Here is a 24,790-nt window from a genome sequence, read left to right on the forward strand (position 1 = left end):
GTTTGCACAGTACACAGTAAGGAAGTAGCAAGTGCTTAAGAGAAATATCTTTCAGCTTTCAAAAGCACTAGATAAAGCAGAGAATGTGCTGCTCAGTAATGTCTCTCTCTACATGCACAGTAAAACCTTGAGTGTGTTCTATCCTTGCATGCGTACAGCTCCCTGGCATGATTACATATCCTCAGTATGGGTGAACAGTATATATGTATCAACTATATATAGGCCTATCCACAAACCGTAATGTTTTGGATAGAACTCCTTATTCAGCTGTACAAGCAAGGTTCTCCTGAGGCTGGGTGAATGAGCAACCCGTCTAAACAAATACAAATACAGTGAGTCTGAGTCCGAAATTGTAAATTTGAGTGGAAGGCTGGGTGAAGGTCCACCATTTGCACAAGCTACCCTTTGAAGCCTCTGATCTGGACAGATTCATATGGGCCTTTGTGTCGGAGCCCCTTCTACTTTTTTGGTATGGCCGTTGGCTCACTCTTGCACTCAGTGGCACAGGCATCGGAGAGCCACCCTCAACAGTGCTGACTGTTGCATCATCGATTTGTTTCCAGCTCTAACGGCGTCTTGCAGCAATCAAATCTCCCTGTAAGGCCACTTTAATATTTAATATTACAACTGGTCCTGACAGGCACACACACACACACACACACACACACAACTGGTACTGACAGGCACACACACACACACACACACACACACACACACACACACACACACACACACACACACACACACACACACGTGACGCATGCGTGGACACACACACACACACACACACACACACACACACACACACACACACACACACACACACAACTGGTACTGACAGGCACAGAGGGAAAGAAAGACAAAACGAAGTGATACGCGCCTGACCTAGGCTGGACTAGGAGTCCTGGCCCAGTGGGGGAGAGGGTGCCCTAGAATAGCAATATCAGAAAGCAGACACACACACACACACACACACACACACACACACACACACACACACACACACACACACACACACACACACACACACACACACACACACACACACACACACACACACACACACGCGCGTGCTGCATGCGTGGAGACACAACACACACACACACACACACACACACACACACACACACACACACACACACACACACACACACACACACACACACACACACACACACACACACACACACACACACACACACACGCCGCATGTGTGGACACACAAACACACACACAGTTTCACAATCATCAATGGACAGAGTTAGCTCCATCTCTTGTCTTTAGAGATTTGGAGCTGCTATGGAGAGACAGAGAGAGATAACAGATAGAGAGAGAGAGCGAGAGAGAGAGAGAGAGAGAGAGACAGAGAGGGTGAGACTGAGGACCAGGGGGTGGGAGAGGGAGAGATTTGTAATGTACATGTCAACATTTCATCCAACCCTATAATGAGGGAAAAATCCAGTGCTCAATGAAGCTTCACTATAGACCCCTAGACATCTACAGTACAAATGATTACAATCAATATCACAACATTGCTTTTTCATCACTTGACTGGACACAGAACTGAAAGAAGATAAAAAAAAAAAACACTAGACACTCTCCAGGTAGATCACTCAGAGCCCGGAGAGATCACCATGCCACAGATGTATGGGGGTGTGAAGGTCTGTCCTACCATCATCCTTTGTCCTCTCCAGCACAGGTGGGCTGCTGAGCTCGCCGTCTCCGATGCGCGTGAAGGCCAGCACCTGGATCTGGTACTGGACGTATTTACGCAGGGTCCTCAGCAGCACTGACTGGGTGAGGTTCCCCTTCACCACCTGCACCTGGGCCTCCGAGTCAGAGTCCTTCTCTTTATAGAGCACCTGGTATACACACACACACACACACACACACACACACACACACACACACACACACACACACACACACACAGAGACACACACACACACACACACACAGAGACACACACACACACACACACACACACACACACACAGAGAGAAAGAGAGAGACAAGCGCACCTATATAAATAGCTGAACTCAACAAGCCCTTTTTTTTCCTGATGATGGAGATGGAGATTTTAAGGGACGTGATGAATGTGAGGTCGTGGCATCACAACATAATTCCCATCTCTCTCCCTCAGTGCATATGCTGGCTAATGGCTCTCAACAGAGTGTCCTCCCCAGGGTCACGGGACCTCTAATAAATCCCCCTCACCTCCATGTCTGTTAGCAGCACACTGGGGGACAACTTGTGTGGATGCTGCTCATACCTCCGCAAATATTTGCCCTTCTGAAAAGGGTTAGACTTCCAATTAATGCATTTACAGCCTTGTTCATTTCTAAAAGTGCAAAAATGACAATGGTGTACAAAGCATTAATATTTAACAAGAAAGCCGCCCGGCAAGAGAATACCATATCTCCGAATCAAATTAAACTCAGAAATACAGTGCCGTGAAGGACATCTTGAGTAATCGGAAAAAATATTAAGTGTTGACATTTGTCTTACTCATGGCTGTGATTTTGGGATGAAAGTCTCTCGACTTTTATTCCACTGGAAAAAAAAAACACTTGTGAGAAGGTTACAGTGTCCTGGGTGTTGGGTGTCTAAATGCATTTATGAGTCACTCAGGATATATTTATTCATCTTGCGCTGGTTTCCTTTTTTATCAGCTCCAGGTATGTAACACCCATGGCCTGACGGAATGGCCCGCAAAGCCAAGAATTCTCTACAAAGCAATTTCAAGTAAATTCAAGTGTACGAAACTTTTTAGGTCACCAAGGAAAAAGAAAGAAAGAAGAAAAAACCCTCTATCTTCTCAAGGAAGATTTCAGCATCTGGTCTTACAGGACATTTCATCATACGCGTGTTGTTTGAGGGCTTTGGGGGAACTTGAGCAAGCACAAGTGTCGGGCCTTTTACCCCCATTAGGAAACATTTATTCATGTCTTCCAAGCACTACTCTTGCCATTGATTTTTCTCCTAGGCTAAGAAGGTATTGACCTAAGCGAGGGGTTTCTAATCTGTCTGGACACGTCCGAGGATCTGCAGTGCTGGCCGGTTCACTTTATGTACCTTGTATCCAAGAATATTCCCATTCTGCTCCTGTTCCGGAACCGGATTCCAGGTAACCAGGATACGAGTGGAGCTCACCGCCTCAACAGTCACGTTCTCCGGCGCTCCAGATGGCACTGGACAAACAGACACACACACACACACACACACACACACACACACACACACACACACACACACACACACACACACACACACCAAGTCATGTCAGCATCACACCTGTGTGTTCATAGTGTGTTCAGAGCCTGGTGTTCAGATTAGCCCAAAAAGCCAGAGTGACAAGAGGACAGGGGGAAGGGAAGGGGAACAGTATAAAAGTAAATATAGGTATCAGTAGCTGTGTGCAGAGGAGAAAACAGAGAGAGAGAGAGAGAGAGAGAGAGAGAGAGAGAGAGAGATAAGTGAGAGAGAGAGAGAGAGAGAGAGAATCAAATAGAGAGACGCCATGTGAGAGCAACGGAGATAGGCACAAAGAGAAAAAATAGTGTGAATGAGACGAGAGAGAGAGGAAGGGAGAGAGAGAGTGAGAGAAAGAAAGAGAGAGAGACAGACAGAAAAGGAGAGAACAGAGTTTGAGAGAGCAGAGAGTGAGACTGTAAAAGCTGGAGATGGATAGCTCTCTCTCTGTCTCTCTCTCTCCCTCCCTCTCTCGCTCTCTGTCGCTCTCTGTCTTTCTCTCTCACTCTCTCTCTCTCCCTCTCTCTCTCCATCTCTGTCTCTCTCTCAAGCGCTCAGATGCAACGGGCCACAGCAGGCCTCCTGGAGCTTTAGAGGGAGCCGCTGATAAACACTTAGAGGCGGCCAAGGCTCATCAGGCAGCCAGCGCCTGCAGCCGAGCGCGGCTCCCCACCTGGGCCTCGCGCGCACCATTACGCCATGACATCCCATTAGAAACCTCTGCCATCAAATGGACCTCATTTTCTGATTACAGTTGGTGAAGCGCGTCACTCCAAATGGGTTTATTAAAAGTCTGATACTCTGACCATTTTTCTGTCATTCTCTCACGCTCTTAGTCTCTCACTCTCTCTGTTTCGCTCTCTCTCTCTCTCTCTCTCTCTCTTTCCCCCCAAACTCTCTCACTCTTTCTCTCTTGCTGCGGATACCCAGCATTCTTGGACCATAGAGCTCCACTTGTGGGTGTAGGTCTGCAGGAAACGGGGGAGGGGGGTGGAGTGGGGTGGGGAGTAGAGAATGGAAGATAAGTGGAGGACGCCATGGGTTACCAGGGCAGGCAATCACCATTCAGCTTATCTGCAAGGGAAGGAGCTGCATTCAGAGGGCTCTCTCGCATCAAATGGGGATTGCTGCTTGAGTGCAGAGCATGTGGAGATGATCACGAGTGGTGACAGGGGGTAGGGAGGAGAGCAAAGAGGAAAAACCCACACTAATCCAGCAACCACCTGTTCCGATCGCAGCATTTCATTTGCCCACAGAGTGGCCTCCAGATGTCTCATCTACACTGGAAATGCACAATCAGGGCATATGCGATGAGCACACCACAGCCAATTTAGGGCTTTGGTCATTTCTGCTCCCACTGCAGTTGCTCCTCTCTCTGTCCTCCACAACACTCCTTCCCTTCGACATGGCTATCTTCATTTGTTTGTTTGAGAGTTAAGCAAGCACAAGAACAATAACAACAACTGTACCTATATACAACCTACATATGTTATACATATGTCATTTATCAATATACATAAATCATATACATATGCATATATATACCTACATACAAGGTTAAGGTTGTCATAGAATAGAGGGCATATCTGAATAGCCTGAAGTGATGGCTGGGAGCAACTGCTAGTAATCAGGAGTGCAACAACAAAATAAGCATAAAATAAAAATACTAAAAATACAACTAGGTTGCAGGATTTTCACTTCTGAAAGCTGATCTCCTGCGATCTATATGTTATGGTGAGCGTAGGCAGAGGCAGGCTCTGACCCCAGTGCTGCTAACCTGTGAAAACCATGCACAAACACACACTCTGTGCAGTCAAGTCAACACGCTACTGAGTGGTAGAACTTCAACCTCATGAGCCTGGCCTTTCCCTCTGTGCAAATTGCTAAAGCACTTTTATTTTTGCATTGTTTGAGTATGTGCATTTGCCGGCGAGAATCTATCAGAATATGCCTGAGAAATATGTGTATATGCAACAGAGTACACCTGTGGGAATGTGACTAATACATATGTGTTCATGGCACAAAGCATCAACCATATTTGTGTGCATATTTGTGTGCTTATCTGTGTGTGTGTGTGTGTGTGTGTGTGTGTGTGTGTGTGTGTGTGTGTGTGTGTGTGTGTGTGTGTGTGTGTGTGTGTGTGTGTGTGTGTGTGTGGCTCACCTGACTCTCGCGTGCGGCCCCTGATGCTCTTGCTCCAGGGCCCGGGGCCGATGGAGTTGAAGGCCTGGATCTGAAGGGAGTACTCGGTCCACTCCTCCAGACCCTCCAGGGTCAGCTCCCTCTCCAGGCGGTCGCTCACCACCTGTACACGCGACTCGCCCTCCAGGTCGGCCCGCCAGAAACGCACGCGGTAGCCCACCGTCTCCGGGTTCCCGTTGTACTCCGACTCCGGCAGTGGCTAGATACACACAGTTTGACAAGACACACTCAGTCTGACCATAGAGGAACAGTGTACGGAATCTAGTAATAAATGACAATTGACAATAAATAAATGACAATAAATGATTGTTGATTTAACGAGGAAGGGTTAAACACAATGTATTCACAATAGTTTCGATTAGAAAGCCATGTAGAGTGTACATTCCAGATACATTTAGACAATAGGTGGTAAGACTGTACAGCCAATCAATTAAAACTGTTGTCTACACTCGGTTTTTCCAGGATGTCTTCTGTTACAGATTTTCACAGTTTGTGAAAACTTCTCTCACAGATTTATTTCAGGCATACGCGCAGTAAGATGTGGTGCTGAAACTCATGTAACTCAGCTGAAGAGAACACCACCACCAAGAGAAGTCATGAGTACATTTCCCAAAGAGCACAAGTTTCTGATGAAATCTAAAACCTTGACCCAACCACAAGCCATTCTAGAGGATTGAGCAAAGTACTGTACACAGCACATAAGCCAGTATTTGGCACCAGTGGGCTAACCTTGAAGGAATTTTTTATTTTGATTTTACACAAAAAAATTCAACACCAACCATCAACTCCATCCACAAACACCCACACTCACAAAAAAGCTGGTGCCTGTTCAGCTAATGCTCCGCTTGGGACCGCATGTCCATATAAAACATGATTACTACTAGGCAATTCAATAAAAAATGGCACATAAACATTATAACTCATGATTTGATGATGGTTTGTCATCTTCCAAGATCACCCCAACCCCCCCCCCCACACACACACACACACACACTCCTCTCTCTCTTTGCAAATTAACTTAATGATTTGGTGCGTCTCCAAGAAAGACCATGAGTGGGGGCCGTCTTGACCCAGCCTCACTTTGGTGTGACCGCTCTCCCGTCTAATCTCTGCAGCCCGAGGAGCCTCCGATAGAAAAATTCAATATCGGGGCAGGCGGCCTCACACATCAGCGTCCTTTATTTCATGTGGAAATCGATTCCAGCGGGCTGTGCTGGCACGTTTCAGGCCAATTCGAGCGGGGCCGCGCATGCACGTCTCACCGCCGCATAATGACACTTTATGAGCAAATGATGAGAAATAGTCTCCGCCTGATAGTTCCCTTGAACCAGATCTTGGAGTATCAGCTCTTTGCATGGATCATCTCTCGGAGAAAAAAAAGCACTGTAATATGAAAAGACGCCTTGAATAATTTAGCTGGTTTCAGCTGAGCAAGGACAAAAAAGAAAAAAATAATGGAGCTGTTCTTTTTTATTTTCTGTCGTCGTCTCCGTAGCGAGTTTGTCTTCCAGCCGACTGCTGTAACTGTCAGATTAGGCCGCGGCGGCTCGCCTCGCCTGCTGGTGACATTACCTAAACTGTAGAAAGGTCAGGTGCTCAGGTCCCCTGCTGGGAAAATGCTGGTTCTAGAATTAGTGACATGACAGAGGCAGAAGCGTCTCGAGACAGGTACAAGTCTGTCGGCCCTCAGCAGAACGTGTTTTACAGCTTTGGGAGAGTAAGGTGAGAGCGCCGAATGTAGAAGAGAGAGAGAGAGAGAGAGAGAGAGAGAGAGAGAGAGAGAGAGAGAGAGAGAGTGAGGGGGGAGAGAGAGAGAGAGAGAGATAAAGAGAGAGGGAGAGGGAGAGAGAGGGAGAGGGAGAGGGAGAGAGAGAGGGAGATAGAGAAAGAGAGAGAGAGAGGGAGAGGGAGAAAGAGAGAGAGAGAGAGAGAGAGAAGCATCAGGATGGAAGAGGTGTTCTTCCCTCTTGAGAAACAGGGACAGAGAGAAAGTGAGACAGAGAGAGTCAGTGTCAGTGCATGACAGAGACACAGGCAGAGACCCACCATCCAGCGTAGCCACAGACTGGTCTCGCTTGCGGTGCGGACGGTCACGCTGCCAGGGGCAACATCAGGGGGAGCCTGCAGAGTCTGGATAACACGCGAAGGCACACTCTCTGGACTGGGCCCCACCACATTGACCTGGCGCATCCGGAACCTGGGAACACACACACACACACACACACACACACACACACACATAAAGATATACATAAAGAAACAGTCACTCTAAACCATTCATATATATCTGCACAGATATGAAAATAAATCTGTTCTGCTGCTGACAATCCAGTTGGATATCTGCCCTTGCCTGTAGCAACATGTCTTTTTTCACTGTCAGAGAGGGTACTGCTTATCTCATGTATGGAGGTGTGATATGTGTGATGCATGGTGTGATAGTGGTGATGATAAAACAAGAAAAGTCACACAAAGTAATCCATGTGCTCAACTGGCCCGGGGTTTATGTATAAAAACAGCAGACTCACCGACAATCTTACAGCTCAAGAATGTACATGCTCTGTTGCTGCAACCAATTATAGGATTATGGGCACAACACATATTTCCCTTTATGTGGTCTTTCACAGAGAGACAAAGATAAGACCACGACAAAAGAAAGGCAAATCCACAGTGCAGGTTTTTACTGGTATTTTTGTGTGTGTGTGTGTGTGTGTGTGTGTGTGCGCGCGCGCGCATGCGTGTGTGTATGTGTGCGCGCACGCTTGCGTGCGTGCATGCGTGTGTGTGTGTGCATGTGCGTGGGTGTGTGTGCACATGCGTGTGTGCATGTGTGTGTGTGTGTGTGTGCACGTGCTTGTGTGAACGCGTGCGTGTGTGTGTGTGCGTGTGTGTGTGTGTGTGCGCATGCGTGTATGTGTGTGTGTGTGTGTGTGTGTGTGTGTGCGTGCGTGAGTGAATATCAGCATATGTGCATGCGTGTGTGTGTGCTTGTGTATGTGAGTGTATATGGGTAGTTGACGTGACGCTCCATTTTTGTGTTCACGGTGACAAATATAAATAATAATTGGTCAGGTTTGATTAAAATCTCTGTTTTTATTATTAACTTGTTTTTCAAAAACAAATGCATCTCTAATTCATGAGCGTTATAATTCAAGTATTTCAATATTTGGTTTGAAACATGACCATTGTCCACTGGTGTGACTGTCCGGGGTAACATTACCGATCTTCAAACTACTGTAATTAAATAAAAAAATACGACCAAATACATTAAATTACTTTTATACATATAATACCAATGTTTACTTTATGAAACTATAGGTTGTAAGTCTTCATGTCCCCACTCCAAATGATTATGACGCATTACGTTTTGTCCGCAAAATTGATGTCCACCTAGTGTGACACCATTTTGTAAATATAGAACAGGCATTATTTTGGGCATCCCATTACTGAGAAGGGTCAGTCTTCATCCAGGAAGTACAGAAGACATCAATGGAGCATATGGACTGCACATACGGTGAGTTTTGGCTCAGATATGTATCAGAATATTGCTATTTTTGTGCACTGTTAGAAATGGGACCAATTACGTAGTCCTTTGGTGTGACGTAATTAAAGTGTTGATATGAAAATTTTCATACATTTATATTCATTGACTTTTTAAAATAATGGATACCTTAAACTGTAACGTTGGATTGAAGACCCTCTGGCATACAGCTAGGCCGAAAACTGACCATGTAACTGAAAATGTCCACTGGTGTGACAGCACTGTCCTACAGTGTGACATGAAATCAGCGTCACACTGGTGGAAATGACCGTCACACCAGTGGACGTAGGCTATAGAAAAGGCCTAGATAAATACATTTTTAAATTAAATAGACTACTTCTATAATAGTAAATTGTCCACTGTAGTGGTCTTTGTATTTTCCTTTCAAGTTTTGCATTTTCCCCCCTTTCTCTCAGCATTGAAGTACACCTACAATACATTCCTACTATGTTTCATTTAGTTTGAGATCCAGTCAGAAGGTTTGAGAGCCACGCAGATAATGATGAGTAAGGAGAAGACGAGAAAGTACAGGGAGAGGTTAAATACAGATCCTAGGAATAGTGAGGATGTCTTGGGAAAGAGACGCAGAAAGTACATTTAACAAGCAACCAGGAATGATATAAGCATTAAAACGTTTCATTATATGATCAGAAATGCTTGCTTACTTCACAATAATTAAGGTTTTGTAAATTTTTCTGCAGATATCAGGAGAGAAAACCACATGGACAAATTGTTACCCTCAGTGTGAAGTCTGTGTCAGCAGCAACAAAAAAGAAGCACCAAGAAAAATGGAGAAAGTCCAAAAGGAGATGTAGGGCAAGGGACAAAGCCACTAAGGCTATACTTGAACTAACTCCAGTCACCTCAGGCTCGATCAACCTTCTGATCATGAAGAGGTCAATGAAGGCCCAGTACCTGTTGCATGCAGCACACCAACACGTTCACCCAAAGAGATCATTATCTCTTGTTCCTTCCAAAACAGCAAGAAATCTCTGTGTTATTATTGATGACCAACTGACATTCACTGCCCACATTGCCTCTGTCTCCCGGTCGTGCCGCTTTGCGCTATACAACATCCGCAAAATCAGGCCGTACCTAACCCAGTATGCCACCAGGAGTTCCTGCCTTGACTACTGCAACGCCCTCCTAACGGACCTGCCGGCATGCGTGGTGAAACCACTACAGATGATCCACAACGCAACGGCGCGTCTGGTGTTCAACCAGCTCAAGAGGGCACACGTCACCCCGCTACTCATTGAGCTACACTGGCTGCCTGTAGCTGCTTGCATCAAGTTCAAGTTACTTATGCTTGCCTACAGAGTGATTGCTGGTTCTGCTCTTATCTACTTAAATGCTCTTGTAAGGGCAAATGTTACACCCAGGATGCTGCGCTCGTCTTATGAGCGTCAATGTGTGAGTGCTTCACACCAACTAAGATGATCAACTGCATCCCAACAGAATCCAGGAGACCTACCCTGATAGTCCCAATACTGATGAAGACAGTGAAGAGTACACTGTGGGAAAATTTGTCATAGTGAACTTTGACAACAAGCCATTTGTTGGTCAGATCACCAAACTACATGCTGATAATTATTCGTTTATGTTTTATCATTATTGTATCAATGAATTGTTTAATACATTTTACCAAAAAAGGAATTGTTCAGAGTTTCAATCTATTCATTGTTCTTCATAATACAAATTTTTATATGTTCATGTTATGATGACGTATTTTTATGGCGGATTTTTTTTTATGTTGTCCATTGGTGTGACAGAATGTCCTGTGGCGTGACAAACAGAAAAGTAATGGAAAAAATGCATTTTGATGCACAAAGTCCTGAGAAAAGTCTTGAATAGAAGAAGAGTAATATCATCATTATGCACATGTAAAGATAGTTCTAGTTCCATCAGGTTTGATACTAATTATAATGAATATAACCCAAACTTTTATGAAAAGTCCCTACGTGTGTATAATTTAGTAGGAGAATGACATGATTGTGAATTTAAATTGATTACTATTGTTGTGAAAATATAATCAGGACAAATTGATAATGGTTAAGCATATTTTTCTTCTTTGTCTGACAATCTCTGAATTAAATATTATCATTACAAATGATGTCACACCAGAGGACAATTATTAGGACTACCACACGAAAAAAAGTTTACATATGTGAAATAAATAAGGAAATGGAAGAGGTCTCATTCAGTTTTGCGATATTCACATATTAAGTAATACAACTATATGTAATTTGACATACATTTTAGATTTTTTTTTTTTTCAACTTTGGATTTGAGTTCATGTCAACTACCCATATGTGTGAGTGTATATGTGTGGGTGTGAGTGCATTCCGTCTCTCACCTATAGAAGGTGAAAGGTGTGAGGCCAGGAACCTCTAGAACCTGGGCTTCCGGGTCGTTCTCCTTCACATACATCACCTTCCATTCTTCATCCTCATCAATGTTCCCCACCTTCAACAAGGAAATCAGCACACTGAAATTTACATTCGGCCATTTCCCATTACAAACAACAACACAGCCATCATCCACTCGCAGGCATTGTACATTCGCAAATTCAACCTGTTATACTGTTCTGAAGATCTCATCTCAAAACATGCTCAAGGAGCTCCTCTTAGACGGTCTTTTCCGTGAAAAGCAGTAATGACTTATCTCTGCATTGCTTCACAAGTGCTCTAAAAGAAATGCTTCACAAGTGCTCTAAAAGAAATGAAACGGTAAGAAGAGCCCACTGAAGACAAAAAACATCTCTCCTGTATTCTCTGTCTTTCTATTCCCACCAGACTGTGTTTAACGGGATGCTGTGCAATGCGATCCTCTGCAAGACATGTTGAACAGGCAAGGTCTCATGTCAGTTAACCTAACTATGAACTATCCTCGCCAGCTCTAGCTTAGGGAACCATCTTAAAAGAGAACTCCGATTTTTTTTTACCTGGGCCCTATTTTCCCATCTTTTTGGGTCCAAATTTTTACTAGGAGCAGACAAGATCAAAATTAGTCCAGTATTAAGTTAGAATGATTAGAAAGGTAACCACAAAAAGACTATACAATGTAACCCCAAGGGGAAGCTTCCGTGTCAAAGTAAAGATGGGAAAATAGGGCTCAGGTTAAAAAAATACCAGAGTTTTCCTTTCACAGTTGGCAGTTGCTAGTGTGTGTTAATATGAACTAATTAGCTGCTAAGTTGCATTGGGGAGCCAAGAAGCAAAGCTGCACAGACACCCTGGGGGTTTCTACCTTTTTGAACCTACCTAATTGAAGAGACTGTGACATCAGCTAGATAACTAGCTATTTGATGCAAATGGAACTTTGCCATTTAAACAATTTAAGGCTATTTCCTTAGCCAGCTAGCTAGCATAGCAACTAAGCACCGTAGAAGGAAATTATTAGGATTTTAGTTAATGTTCCTAGGTCGCTAGGGGATAGAATAATGATAAGGCTTAACCGTTTGGCTTTCATTCCCGGATGCCACCATAACAGGAAAATAGCGACAAAAGATGACTGGGAATGACATATGAGTGACACGGAGGCAGCACATTTGAGGCCGAGGGATTGAGTGAAGCCTGGTGCTTTAGAGGCCTTTAGAGGCAGAGGCACTGGAGCGCCTGCAGTCTTCTGGACACGAATGCCGGGAGCGCCAGAGTTTGGGGACAATGTGTGAAGCCCAAGTTCTGGCGTGAATCAAAGCTTGCGGCACGCAGGGAGATTTACAAAGACCAATGGAGTGTACTGTATGCAGTAAGCATATATGCCAAGGTGATGGATGGGAGAGGGGTGCCACCTCCTGCTGGTGACTGCTGTTGTGTTTTATGGCTCCTGTGTATGCAGAGTCTCTCCATCCCTCCCATCCCACCTCTTTCACCCCCACCTCTCTCTCCCTCTCTCCCTCCCTCTCTCTCTCTCCTTCTCTCTTGCTATTGCCTTTCTTTCTTCCTTCACTGGCTCCTTCAGCTTCAGCCTCAATCGCTCCGTCTCCCTCTTTCCTTTTACCCTCCTCTAGTTTTTTATTCTGCCTGTGACACTTTTTATTTTCCCCGTGACACATTCCTTTGCTTTTCAGACAGCCTGCCACGACAAACTCAGGCATTCGAGAGGCAGCCTTGGAGTGCAACCTGAATTCCCTTGAAACTGTCGCCGGTACAAGCCCATGTCCATCCAAGGTTATGGCAGGCTAGTTACAAATAAAATCGGTTCAATTGTGTGATTTCAATATCATGTCTGGGTAAAGGATGATGCATGAGGCTAAACTATCCTAACAACACAACTACTGTATAATAATGGTGTTGAATTACTTACTGAAAGAGTCTGTATGTAATACATATAATAAACCTAATAACAAAACTGTTGTCCCCAGTCATGAAGCTCTATTTAGAAACAGTATGATATGTTAGTGATTTATTTGTCATGTCATGATTATATGTACTGAATTTGTTTATGCCTTTGGTGTGCCCTATGCCTTTATTTTGCTAGGGGAAATGAAGCTATTGGTCTCTTATATTAGGACGTTTACCACTTACTCTAAGTTAACTTACCCAGGTTTGTCACTAAACCACGTAATTGGAATACCCCCTTGAGCATTATTTATTGTTTTATCTCTTTCACAATGAAGGAGGATGTTTTGAAGTTTTGAAAATAATCAAAGGCAATAGGAGTTATGGGGAGGGAGGAAAATGCATCACTGTCCCTTGGCTTTGTTCCTATTCTTGTACAGCTATACAACATGTTCAATCAGTTGACCTCCATGAAATTAATTTGGCACAGATTTCCCAGGCATAATCAACATGCCTAACATGTTCATGAATCTGTCAATTAACTGCTGGACTCCCCTGCAACCGCTCCTGGTATCTTGAGCACTTATTTATAGCTAGGCAACATACATCCAAATGATCCTTTGTCATGTGGGGAAAATATGAAGGTTGTGAAAAGCTTGCTGCCAATCATCTGCAAATATGCGTATTATCAAATGATGCTAAATAAATTAATTAATTACATATAATATACCATTTGTGTGTGAAAAGTAATGATAGTAATGATAATTAAGAGATACCAATGACATGTTAACCCTGCATCCCTAGTTTTGCCTTGAGTCCAGTTGTGCACAGGACAAGGCTGAACTTCCAAAGGGTGTGATGGAGAAAATGATGGCCTCACCTGTCCTTCAACGATCCACTTAGAGATGGACGTTTTCCCATCATCCCCGGCGCGGAATTTCAGCGTTGCGGAGCGGGGGCTTATTTTCGAGATAACCAGGTTTGATGGGGGTCCAGGAAGCTCTGGAATTTAAACCACACATACTTTGAAATGCAACACAGAATACCCACATTTTTTGGAGATCCAAGAGAGACATTAATGACTTTTTCGACAGGGCTATCGCTTAATCTTGGCTGGAGACACCCTCCAAAGGATGAGGTGAGAGTCCAAAACTCACTCAAGACTGAGCCCTCTGAGGAGAGGAGAGAAGTCTTAAAGATGAAAAAAAGAAAAAAGAAAAAAAGAAATCGCTGGAGATCTTTCTACTTTTCTTTTCTTTGATGAAATTACTGTGCAATTAAATACAATGCCAGATGATGGTTCGCCTCGCATCTGCTAGAAATCCCTGCAGAGAATCATATCTATCTGTTCCTATGTCTCACAATAAGCAATTTATCAGTCAGCATTATAGCTTTAGCTTGGCATTTGGCCAGTTAAGCATTTGTCTTCCTCTCTGAGAGAACTCCTGCCTTTAAGCTAGCTTTAAATTAATATTTTCCCCCTTCTAGCGTGACGTTTGATTTATAGCTGAGTATGGAAAACAACCAGCTTCCTTCCAGAGGAGAAACTCATCGCTCACGTTCACAATTCCTGTTGATGTGGGAGCAAGCCTGAGGGAAGCAAGCAAGTGGTTCAGTACGATCTGACAGAAACAAGCTCACCCCCCCTTGAGTCACAACAGAGCCCCCCACCCAGCGCCCCCGCCCCACACACACACACACACATATAGTACCTGACTGCAATGCAAGCCAGAGCAGTACTCTAAGGAGCCTCCTACCTAGGACTCCAAACAAATCTGGCATTGGAATGCCTCAAACCTATGCCGGTATCACGAAAGAGGACATGGAGGACGCTCTGGCCTGATGTAAACAGGAGGACGCTCTGGCCTGATGTAAACAGGAGGACGCTCTGGCCTCATGTAAACAGGAGGACACTCTGGCCTGATGTAAACAGGAGGACGCTCTGGCCTCATGTAAACAGGAGGACGCTCTGGCCTGATGTAAACAGGAGGACGCTCTGGCCTGATGTAAACAGGAGGACGCTCTGGCCTGATGTAAACAGGAGCATTATTTCAAGAGTGGGGAGAAAGACAGGAGATGAGACATGAAGAGTGGAAATTAGTTTTTTAAGCGTAACCTCTGAAGAGCTAGCGAAGATGAATGGATGATAGCGATTAGATATCAGAAAGGGAGATAATAACAGATCTGAGAGGTGCTCACAGTCTCAGCCACAGAATGAGTGATTGTGGGGAATTATGGTCTTTAGAATGAATAAACCTGAACACAGAATATGTCCCTAAAATTAAGCTGCGCGCGCGTGTGTGTGTGTGTGTGTTTGAGTGAATGTGTTGGAAGGGGCGCGGTACTCACCTGGAGGCACCCCTGAGGAGATGGTGGAGGAGGTGACCGTCCCCACACCAGCCTCTGTACTGGCTGCCACCTCCAGGGTGTAGGTGGTGAGGGAGGTGAGACCCGTCACCTTGTACTCCAGGGTGGTGTTGGCCATGGTCCGTGTCACTCGTGAAGAGTTTCTCCCCGGCACCTCCCATGATACAACGTAGCCTGTGGAGTATTGACACACACACACACACACACACACACACACACACACACAATTTCAGGACTTTAGAGAAAGTATAAGCTCAGTGTGTGTTGGCTAACTCTTTCTGTTTCATTTGCCCTTTTTTTTCTGTTGTCTGCCGAGGTCCACATATGGTTAATAACTCAGTGCAGTCAGGGGGTGGAGGGAGGGAGGGGTGGGTGGTTGTTTCGGACGGAGCGAGCTGAAATAAAGAATTCCTTTACTACCCACCCTGTTGGTTAATACGGCGACCCCTGTGTAGTGAGTTGTCTAGACCTCGGACCCTGCCCCCTAACCTGCGTCTAACTGAGACTAATAGCCAAGAGAGCTCCTGTGTAATTTGCTGTTTATTGGGAGTATTTTCTCCCTCAGTCAGCACTGTTTCCAATCACGGAATGTCCTCTCCCATCGAGGCACTCATAAATCAAGCTTTGCACTGGGAGAGACCCGGCAAAGGGAACGAGCCTTCCCAACATACAAAGGGCCACACTGCGGGTGCGGAGCGATATAGACAAGAGCCATTCAGTCTAATGTACGTGCAATCTCATTTCTTTCCAGGTCCTTAATCTACATCCAATGCCATTCTTCTCCCCTGGTCTTTAATCTGGGCTTGGTAGCACGCGATGCTTTTGTGGCTCACTCTGCTTCTCGTTCACTCGCTGAGAGAGAGAGGCTTGCCAACAGCCTCCCTCTCCCTTTCACCTATTAATTTGATTTTCTGTGGTCCGCCACTGCTTACTGATGGCGCATGCTAAAATGGGCACGTTTGATTTTTTTCTTTCACATGGTTCGAGCTTGTTGTTAATTGATTCCTTACAGGGGTTTTAATGATGGCTTCACGGGATGCGTTAAACCAAGTTTTATTTTTTATTTTGGGCTCATTCGCGGGCTCTAAAACGAGTGTCTGTGAAATGGAGAGAGTGGGAAAAAGGTGAAAGGCAGAGATATTTCTGCCTACATTGTGTGATAACAACGCCAAGATAATTGCCTTTTGTACAAAGAGCCAATGGAGTGTTAAATAGAAGTGTACCCATTAATAGAGCAGCGAACAACACCAGATACCTGCTTAATCAGAATGGAACACCTTTGGAAAGAGAAACCTTTCCCGTCTAATGCAGAGCTGAAGTACCTCTGACCAAAAAACAAAACAGAGAAACGTGGGGAGATGGTGGTGGTGGTGGAAGAGATTTAACTTCATTTTGAGACTAGAGGAGTCCTATATGCAATGAATCATCCTGACAGACTAAACAGCATTTCAGGAAAAGCTTGACGGCATATGAAATGCCTCTTAAAAAGTTCAGACAAGCGGGGGTTGCAATCTGAAAAGAGGAGTACGCAAACGCTCAAAAAAGTGGCATTGTGGGCAATCTATTACAATCGGTACAATGGAGTAGAAAAAAGTGAGTGAAAAATAAACACTTTTATGTGAAGGTGTGAGACAGCACAATGCAACACAGAGTAGAAAACATCCGCCTTTTCGCGAGGCAGCAGAATTACAGTAATTTTAGCTGGTGTGTGCTGTGGAGCAACTTAAAGAACAGTGAGTGCATTGTAGTTCACGCTTCTGAAGCTTGGGAAAGCTTTTGAAGATGTGTACCTGCACTTCACTTCAACCGTTTGACGGAAAACCCATGCTATGACATGGATTACAGTGTATAGACATCTCTGTTTTATGCCAATCAGTATTATGTCTGTCAATCAGTATTTTGAAAATAAAAAATAAACAGAGTCTGTGGCATTTGAAAAAAATTGCATCGTTATTGTCTCCAATTCCCAACACACCAAGAGTCTCTTAAATACTGTCTGCCTTTGCATTCTGTTTTACCTTTTCACTAACATTTAGTCACATTTTGAAAACAACATTGCTGGGTTGAGCGCTAGTGGGCTTTGACGATGCCACTGACTAGAAGGAATCCCTCCATCAGTCTCACCTGAGACGATCCCGTTCTTCTCCATGGGCTCCTCCCAGCTCACCCTCAGGGAAGTGTCCAGGATCTCTGTAAAGCTCAGGTGACCTACAGGGCCTGGTGCTGGAAAAAACAAACAAAAACAAAAAACATCAATAGTGTAAGCATTTTATATGGTTATATAAAACCTATACCTAAAATAGCAATAATGCACTAAAGTGATTGATACATTTACATTCAGTGCTGAAAAGTAACAGGTGGTTACTTAAAACTTAGAAATCTTCAAAATGGCAGCAATGCACTGGATTGACTGATACATGTAGATTCAGTGGGTGTTTCAGCTACATTAGACAGCCTAAGGAGGGCATATGCGTATAGATTATGCTTGTGTGGAGAATGGACCAGAATACACCACACACATTAGGCCGACTAAAAAGGCCACAAGTTGACAACAACTGCTAAGGTCCTATCTGATCCCGGGGCATTTAAGGAGTTTCTATGGCAACCTATGTAAATTAGTCCTAAGTCCTATAGTACATCACTTGTCACACAACTACTCATACTAAGCATTCAGCATGTGGGATGTCATTACAATAGCTGTTAAGGAGGGCCTGTGTGTGTGTGTGTGTGTGTGTGTGTGTGTGTGTGTGTGTGTGTGTCTGTGTGTGTGTGTGTGTGTGTGTGTGTGCGTGTGTTGAAAAAATATGTCCCTCGCCTGAAACATTAGGTATGTAACATTATCTGGGCGTCACATTATCAGGGAATCTACTTACTGTCCTCATGAGTCTGGACAAGTCTGGGAACACTTCTGGGCCCATTTCCCGGGGTTGTGAAGCACAGCACTGATGTCAGGTACCAGGTGAACTTCTTCAGCCCGGTGATGTGCCCAATGTGCCGGGTGCCGTGGTAGTCCGGGGTGATGGTCGCTATCGTCATGGCTTCAGGAGTATGCTCTGGCCATGCCATGAGCTGACGGAGAAGATGATTTTTTACAAATGGAGCAAGTTGCAGATTGTTCCAGAAAAAAACATGGCTAATTATATTATCTTTGCACTGGGGAGGGATTATTATGAGCAGCTGACTTAGTCAGACAAAAGGATGTCTGAGACATGCGCCAACTATACAATATATCAAAACTCAGAAGCACCTTACATTTTCACCACATTGCAGTAACTAAGCAAGAACACTCACTCTTCAGCAGGCTGATCTCAGCCCTGTTACCCGTTAACCCCACAGTATCATATGGTGGATAATAACTCCAGGACAGATAAGAGCTGGAGGGAAACACTGTAGAGAGGTTCACCTTGTAGCCTTGATTGATGCCATTGATGAACTGCTGTGGTGGTGGGTTCCAGGTGAACCTGATTGTGGTCGAGTTGACAGCCGTGGCCTCCACTCCCTGAGGGGGCGCTGTGGGGACTGAAAGATAAAGAGTGCTTGAATGACAATGAACAAATAAGAAATGGTTACATTACCTATTTTGTCATTGTACAGATAACAGTTAGTTATTTTACAGATCAACCAGTCATGTTGCATGTACGGTTCAGAGGATTGGTTCTTGATATATATATATATATGCCAAATATATATATATATTTTGTCCTCCATGAAACAAAGATGGCTATGGCTAGTTTGCTTACTTCTTGAGCTGCATGCTTTTGCTAAGTAACTGCTATTGAGATGAATGAGAGTGCCAAAATACTTCTCTTCAGGTCTGAATTATACCACAGTTTGTTATAATGCACAATTCCATTTCAGAGTAATGTAGTGACAGGAGTCAAAAATCCCTCTGTATACAGTATATATATATATAGCCAGAATCGGCTCTGTAAGAAGTGCTTTTTCATGTCTATAAAGTCTATGAACCTCATTCGAGTGGAAATGTCTGTTTGCCGCCCTTTAAAACACTACTGCAGGCTTGCATCAACAAGACCTAGGCCTTTCATTTGAGCTTATCTTAAGCTTTCTATTGAGTTGATTAATTTCAGCTCAAGTGGATGAGACTATCACTGGTTGGTATGAATGAAAACTAATGACAGAAACCTTGAATCTGGACCACCCCACTCTATTGGACATTAATACAGCCGCTTTCATTCTACTGACAGAATGAAGGAAGGACATGTCTGAAATAAATTAAACCATCCTACTCTTCTCATCACGAGTGGGGGGAAATGGATTCTACCTCTGGACGACATAAGAGGCGGAATGGCTGCGCTGAGGACGGCTTGTCTCCTGGTGGCTACCTACGCACAGGGGAGACTCGGAGCACACTATCACCACTTCCTCCTTCCTCCCTCTCTCCCTCCAATAGCAATAATGCACTAAAGTGATTGATACATTTACATTCAGTGCTGAAAAGTAACAGGTGGTTACTTAAAACTTAGAAATCTTCAAAATGGCAGCAATGCACTGGATTGACTGATACATGGATTTTCTGTTTCTTTCTTTCTTTTCTTTTCCAGACATGATGAGGATGAGGCTGGTCTGCGCGAGCGGTTGCGTTTCTCATGCAGGTGCAAATGTAAAGGGCTGGGCTTCGGCTCAGCCCGGCTCGCTCCTACCACCCTGCCTGCTCATCAGGCTGCTCCGACTCCAAAGTAGCCCTCCACATCAAAGTGGGTGAAAACATGAGGCAGATTTTAAGGGTGGGATGGAGGTGCGATAGGCTCCTGAGAGATCGGAGAGCACGTACTGTTCAAGACAGGAATAATGCTACTGGAATAGGCACTGCTTATGCTCCAGAAACTAAGAATGAAACCAGGTTTTTTTTGCCTCCCTCTGTGCATAATGCCAAACAATTGTTATATTTTAATAATTGAGAGGCATGAGAGGTGGAATGCTGGCATTATGCAGCTGATTTCCTCTCTAACAGTGTCCTTCAGGGTCACATATCCTTGACCTCATAGAACGGATATATTTCAGGAATATGCCAAATGCATGAGAGATATTCTTTGGCTGTTTGATATACGGTGACCTTGGGCATAAGGCTAAAGTCAGATGGACAACTTCAGGCTGTCGGCTTCAGGAACGGCCTCATTCACTCACACATTGGCCTGTTGGTTATCCTGGGGAATCATTTTAGGAGACTGTGTCCATGAGTTTGGTTGTATTTTCTGTTTCTCAGTGGCCCTTCCTCACATCATTCTCTGTATGCCCTGCCACTGCATTCACGAGTGCTTGGCTTGTCTGCTAACCCTGACCCGCCACACTAGAAAGTGAGTGAGGATCGCACCAGAGCTGAGCCCTGAAGCAATAATATGACATGCGGCAATCATTAGTTGAAGTGTACAGGTTACCAGACTGACAGGTTTTCTATTAAAATTCAACACAGAACTGTAAATGATTTTTGACCTGCTGTGTGAAGATAACCTGCTAGCATGCATAACAACGTCCCACTACAGCCGTTTCTCTATCTTTTTTAGGAGAGTCACTCACCTATATGGTCTCACCACATTAAAAATGGAGAACAACCTTTCATTTTTCTTTTGCCTAATTAATGCCTCAGTTGAATTCTAGATTCTGTCTCATCAACTTATCAAAGCAGCTCAGCCCACACACCAGGCACTTTTATCTACTTTTACTTCCCTAACTCTGCTCCACGGCAAATCCGTAGTACGGAGAGAAGTAAAAAATGTGAGAGAAAGATTGTTTTGACATTTGATCATCGCCGAACTGAAAACCCTGGAGTGGATGCATCGATGGCATTCAACACCGTCACGAAAGGCTCTTCTGAATACGTCTAATTAGACAGATGAAGGGTCCCGGCGCGGTCAATACATTCGCTCCTCTCTCGGGGGATGAGCGTCTAAAAAGGGGCCAATCAGAGAGGCTGAAAACCCGCCTGAAATGGATTTCATTGAGCCTCATTGACGTTGAAGGTATAATTTTTCGCATGGCAGAGAGAGCGGGCCCCAGCCGAAGCCATAATTGGTGTAATTGTTTTGAAGAGGATTAACTTCAAAGTCAGCCGGCAGCTCCCTAGTACTCCAGACACACAAGAGGGGCCCCGTGAATGGATGGTTTTGCTCCGGAGCACCTGACCCTGGCAGGAGGCTGAGTAAACAAGAGGCGCTTTAGAGGCCTTTGGACATTACTGGGTGATAGGCCTGCTGGTGGAGGATGGAGCGAAAGAGAGAGTGAGAAATAAAAAGAGAGAGAGAGAGAGAGAGAGAGAGTAAGCAAAAGAGAAATGAGATGAGAAAGCGAGGGTAAAACAGAGCATGACAGACAGGAAGAAAGAAAAAGAAAGCAAGGGGTGAGAGACCGAGCGAGAGTGAGAAGAGAAAGCAAAAGAAAGGTGGAGAGCGACAGAGAGAGAGAGAGAGAGAGGTTGGCAAAGCAAGAACAGAAACTAAAAAAAAAGCGAGTGAGCGAGTTAGAGAGCGAGAGCCAAGAACATGCCAGACAAACGACAGGAGAGCCAAAGAGGTCTTACCTCCCTGCAGCGTGTACTCTGTCACTGGCAGGCTGAAAACACCCAGACCCGCGCCCGTGTACGCCGACACCTGGATCTCATACTGTGTCCAGATGATGAGCTCCGTGATCAGGCAGTAGTTGATCTCGGGGCTGCTGATGTTCTTGTGCTGATGCTCCCCGGGGAGACCCGCCAGGCGATACCTGCAGTTGAAGAATCAATGGCCAAACGGTTAGTGACAATGATTTCCTTCCAGGTCACTGCTCCATCAGCAGCCATCCCACAGCCTGTAATTAGAGGGACTATTTCCTTTTTACGCCTGGCCCTGTTTTTTTCCTCCCCTTCTGTCTTCTTCCAAGCGAGGAATTCAACAACACAACGACACACAAAAGACAGGGGTCTTCTTTTCTGCAGCCTGTTATCAGGCAACCACATTTAGCAACCCAGAACGTTCACTTGTTTCTTATTCATTTCTTGACAGTTATTTAGCCCTGATTGACTCCTATTTTTTCTGTCTTTGACACCCAGGAATCGACTGAAGACAGCTTGGGCACTATTATGGCTTTCTGTATGGTGCATTGAGGTGCGAAAAAAATCACTGAATTCTTTCTTTCAACTGTCTCCCTCCATCTCTCTCTCTCCCAATTCAGCCATTGAACACTCATGAATGCGAGAGAGAGAGAGGAGGTGTGCACAGTGTAAGTGGAGTCTGCGTGATGGGGAAAGCCGACTGAGCTTGTCCCTGCTCTCAACTCGGGGAGAGAGAGAAAGAGCACCAGAGTGAATTAGAGAGAGAGAACTGGAGAGAGAGAACAAGAAGGAACGTAAAGGCCAATTCATAGACCAGGCGAAAAGCTGATGTCAAAGAGACCAAATCTGTGCCTGCCAGGGTGTCTCAGAGCTTGTCGCGTACATCAAAAAATGTCAAAGGGAGCAGACTTTATCGCACTCTGTTTGGATAGCAACGCAAAGTTCTACGTTCTGGTGTGTTGCCGTGGTCACAGTGTGTGACTGTGTTTACTCTTTTGTTGTTGTTGTTGTTTCGCGATTAGATCAAATCAAATAATTTATTTGTACAGCGCAGATCTAATGTTGACTGTAAACATTAGCTATGTCGTCATACATACATAGAAACTACAGATGATGTTTTATTCTGAAGTTTTGTCTCTGACACAGGACTATGAAAGCCTACAGTGCTGCATTATCAACATCCGTCGATTATAATTTCTTTTCCGATTATTTTGTAGAGCGACACATAGTCGCTTGGACTCTGAATTGGCCTTGAGAGAGAGAGAAAAAGAGAGAGAGAGAGAGAGAGGAAGAGAGTGAGTGGTGATGAAGATGGTATCCTCCTGCCATGCATTACGGCAGCTCTGTGGGAGCCCCAAGGCTGCGTGTATGCCAGTAACAGCTGCGGACGAGGCTTTCAGCCCAGACGCAACTCACGCTGCAGTCATTAAGCCAGGCAAAGGGACAGGGGCAATTACTTCTTACCTACACTTAAATGATCACCCTCAAGGTCAGAGGCAGACACATACATACACTTACAGTAGGTGCTCTCAAAATAGAACAAGCACACCAAAACAACAACAACAACAACAAAACTGCACTCCAATAACCCTTTGTTGTTAAGATGGTAAAAGTCATAACATTTAGAATCTTAATCTTAAGAATCTATCTAGAATCGATCTATCTAGAATCGATCTATCTAGAATCTTAAAGCAATTCCCTGAATCTGACAAAAGTGTATGGGATTACAAGTGCGGACTGTACCTTTAATCAGTTAATCGAACATGGGACAATAAACACAATAATAATTGGTCATTGGTAACAAAAACAGCAGCAAAAAAACTGAATATTCTATGGTTATGTCAAATCAACTCTTGTTATCTAAGACCTAAGGCGAAGGTTTCATTGCCCATTTGTATGCATGCCTTAACCATCGTCCTCATGCACGCTTCACAAAGACACACAGGCACATATCAGTGTAGTCAGTCCTGGGTCCACTGGTTCTCATACCTGAGGATGTAGCCCCTCAAGACCCCATTGAGCTGAGGCTCAGGGGGGGGCTGCCACTGGACCATGATGGACTGGTTGGTGCGGCCACTGGCCACGATGTTCTTGGGCGGGGCGCTGGGGGGCTCTTCAGGTAGCATCAGTCTGCAGAGACATGGGGTAAACCAGGAAATGAGATGGCTTTGACAAAAATGTCAGGAAATATGGAAGCACTTTGGGATATCGCATTTGATGCTTACTCTATCCACTCCCATGGGCTGTTTTCCAAATGTGAGCAAAGGCAAATCTGAGAAAAATTTCTATGGACTGTACTCAAAGTTATTCACCCCTCTCTGAGTAAAACATATCCAAAATATACATCACCAATACACATGTGATTGCATTTGATGATATAAAGTTGATTTTACAATGATAATTCAAATTATCCACAAATATCTATATGCAAAAGCATTCCCCTTATAATAATAATAATAGTATGCAAAATTATTCTCCTAACTCCTAATCAAAGTTGTTCTTATAAATCACTTATTAGTCAGTAAGGCGACAAAATTGTGTTAAGCCTTTGGGAGCTCAATAATGACACATAATTTGCCTAAGCCGTGATATGTATGTAAATGG

The 24,790-nt window shown here is 44.5% G+C and overlaps 1 protein-coding gene across 5 annotated transcripts in view; it reads right to left on the reverse strand.

Moving 5' to 3' along the window:
• Positions 1 to 24,790, reverse strand: part of sdk1a (sidekick cell adhesion molecule 1a) — a 225,406-nt gene that overhangs the window by 31,428 nt on the left and 169,188 nt on the right. For all 5 annotated transcript variants that reach the window (XM_031566320.2, XM_031566337.2, XM_031566328.2 and 2 more), the window contains 12 exons: positions 24,176 to 24,316; positions 22,178 to 22,359; positions 19,046 to 19,161; positions 18,516 to 18,711; positions 17,767 to 17,865; positions 15,625 to 15,816; positions 14,156 to 14,277; positions 11,349 to 11,458; positions 7,501 to 7,651; positions 5,416 to 5,653; positions 3,076 to 3,191; positions 1,673 to 1,862 (listed from right to left, as the gene is read on the reverse strand). In XM_031566320.2, the coding sequence (XP_031422180.1) occupies positions 1,673 to 1,862; positions 3,076 to 3,191; positions 5,416 to 5,653; positions 7,501 to 7,651; positions 11,349 to 11,458; positions 14,156 to 14,277; positions 15,625 to 15,816; positions 17,767 to 17,865; positions 18,516 to 18,711; positions 19,046 to 19,161; positions 22,178 to 22,359; positions 24,176 to 24,316 (1,853 nt within the window). The remainder of the gene's footprint in view (positions 1 to 1,672; positions 1,863 to 3,075; positions 3,192 to 5,415; positions 5,654 to 7,500; positions 7,652 to 11,348; positions 11,459 to 14,155; positions 14,278 to 15,624; positions 15,817 to 17,766; positions 17,866 to 18,515; positions 18,712 to 19,045; positions 19,162 to 22,177; positions 22,360 to 24,175; positions 24,317 to 24,790) is intronic.

The sequence above is a fragment of the Clupea harengus genome, chromosome 1 (assembly GCF_900700415.2).
Source record: "Clupea harengus chromosome 1, Ch_v2.0.2, whole genome shotgun sequence".
Classification (NCBI taxonomy): Eukaryota; Metazoa; Chordata; class Actinopteri; order Clupeiformes; family Clupeidae; genus Clupea; species Clupea harengus.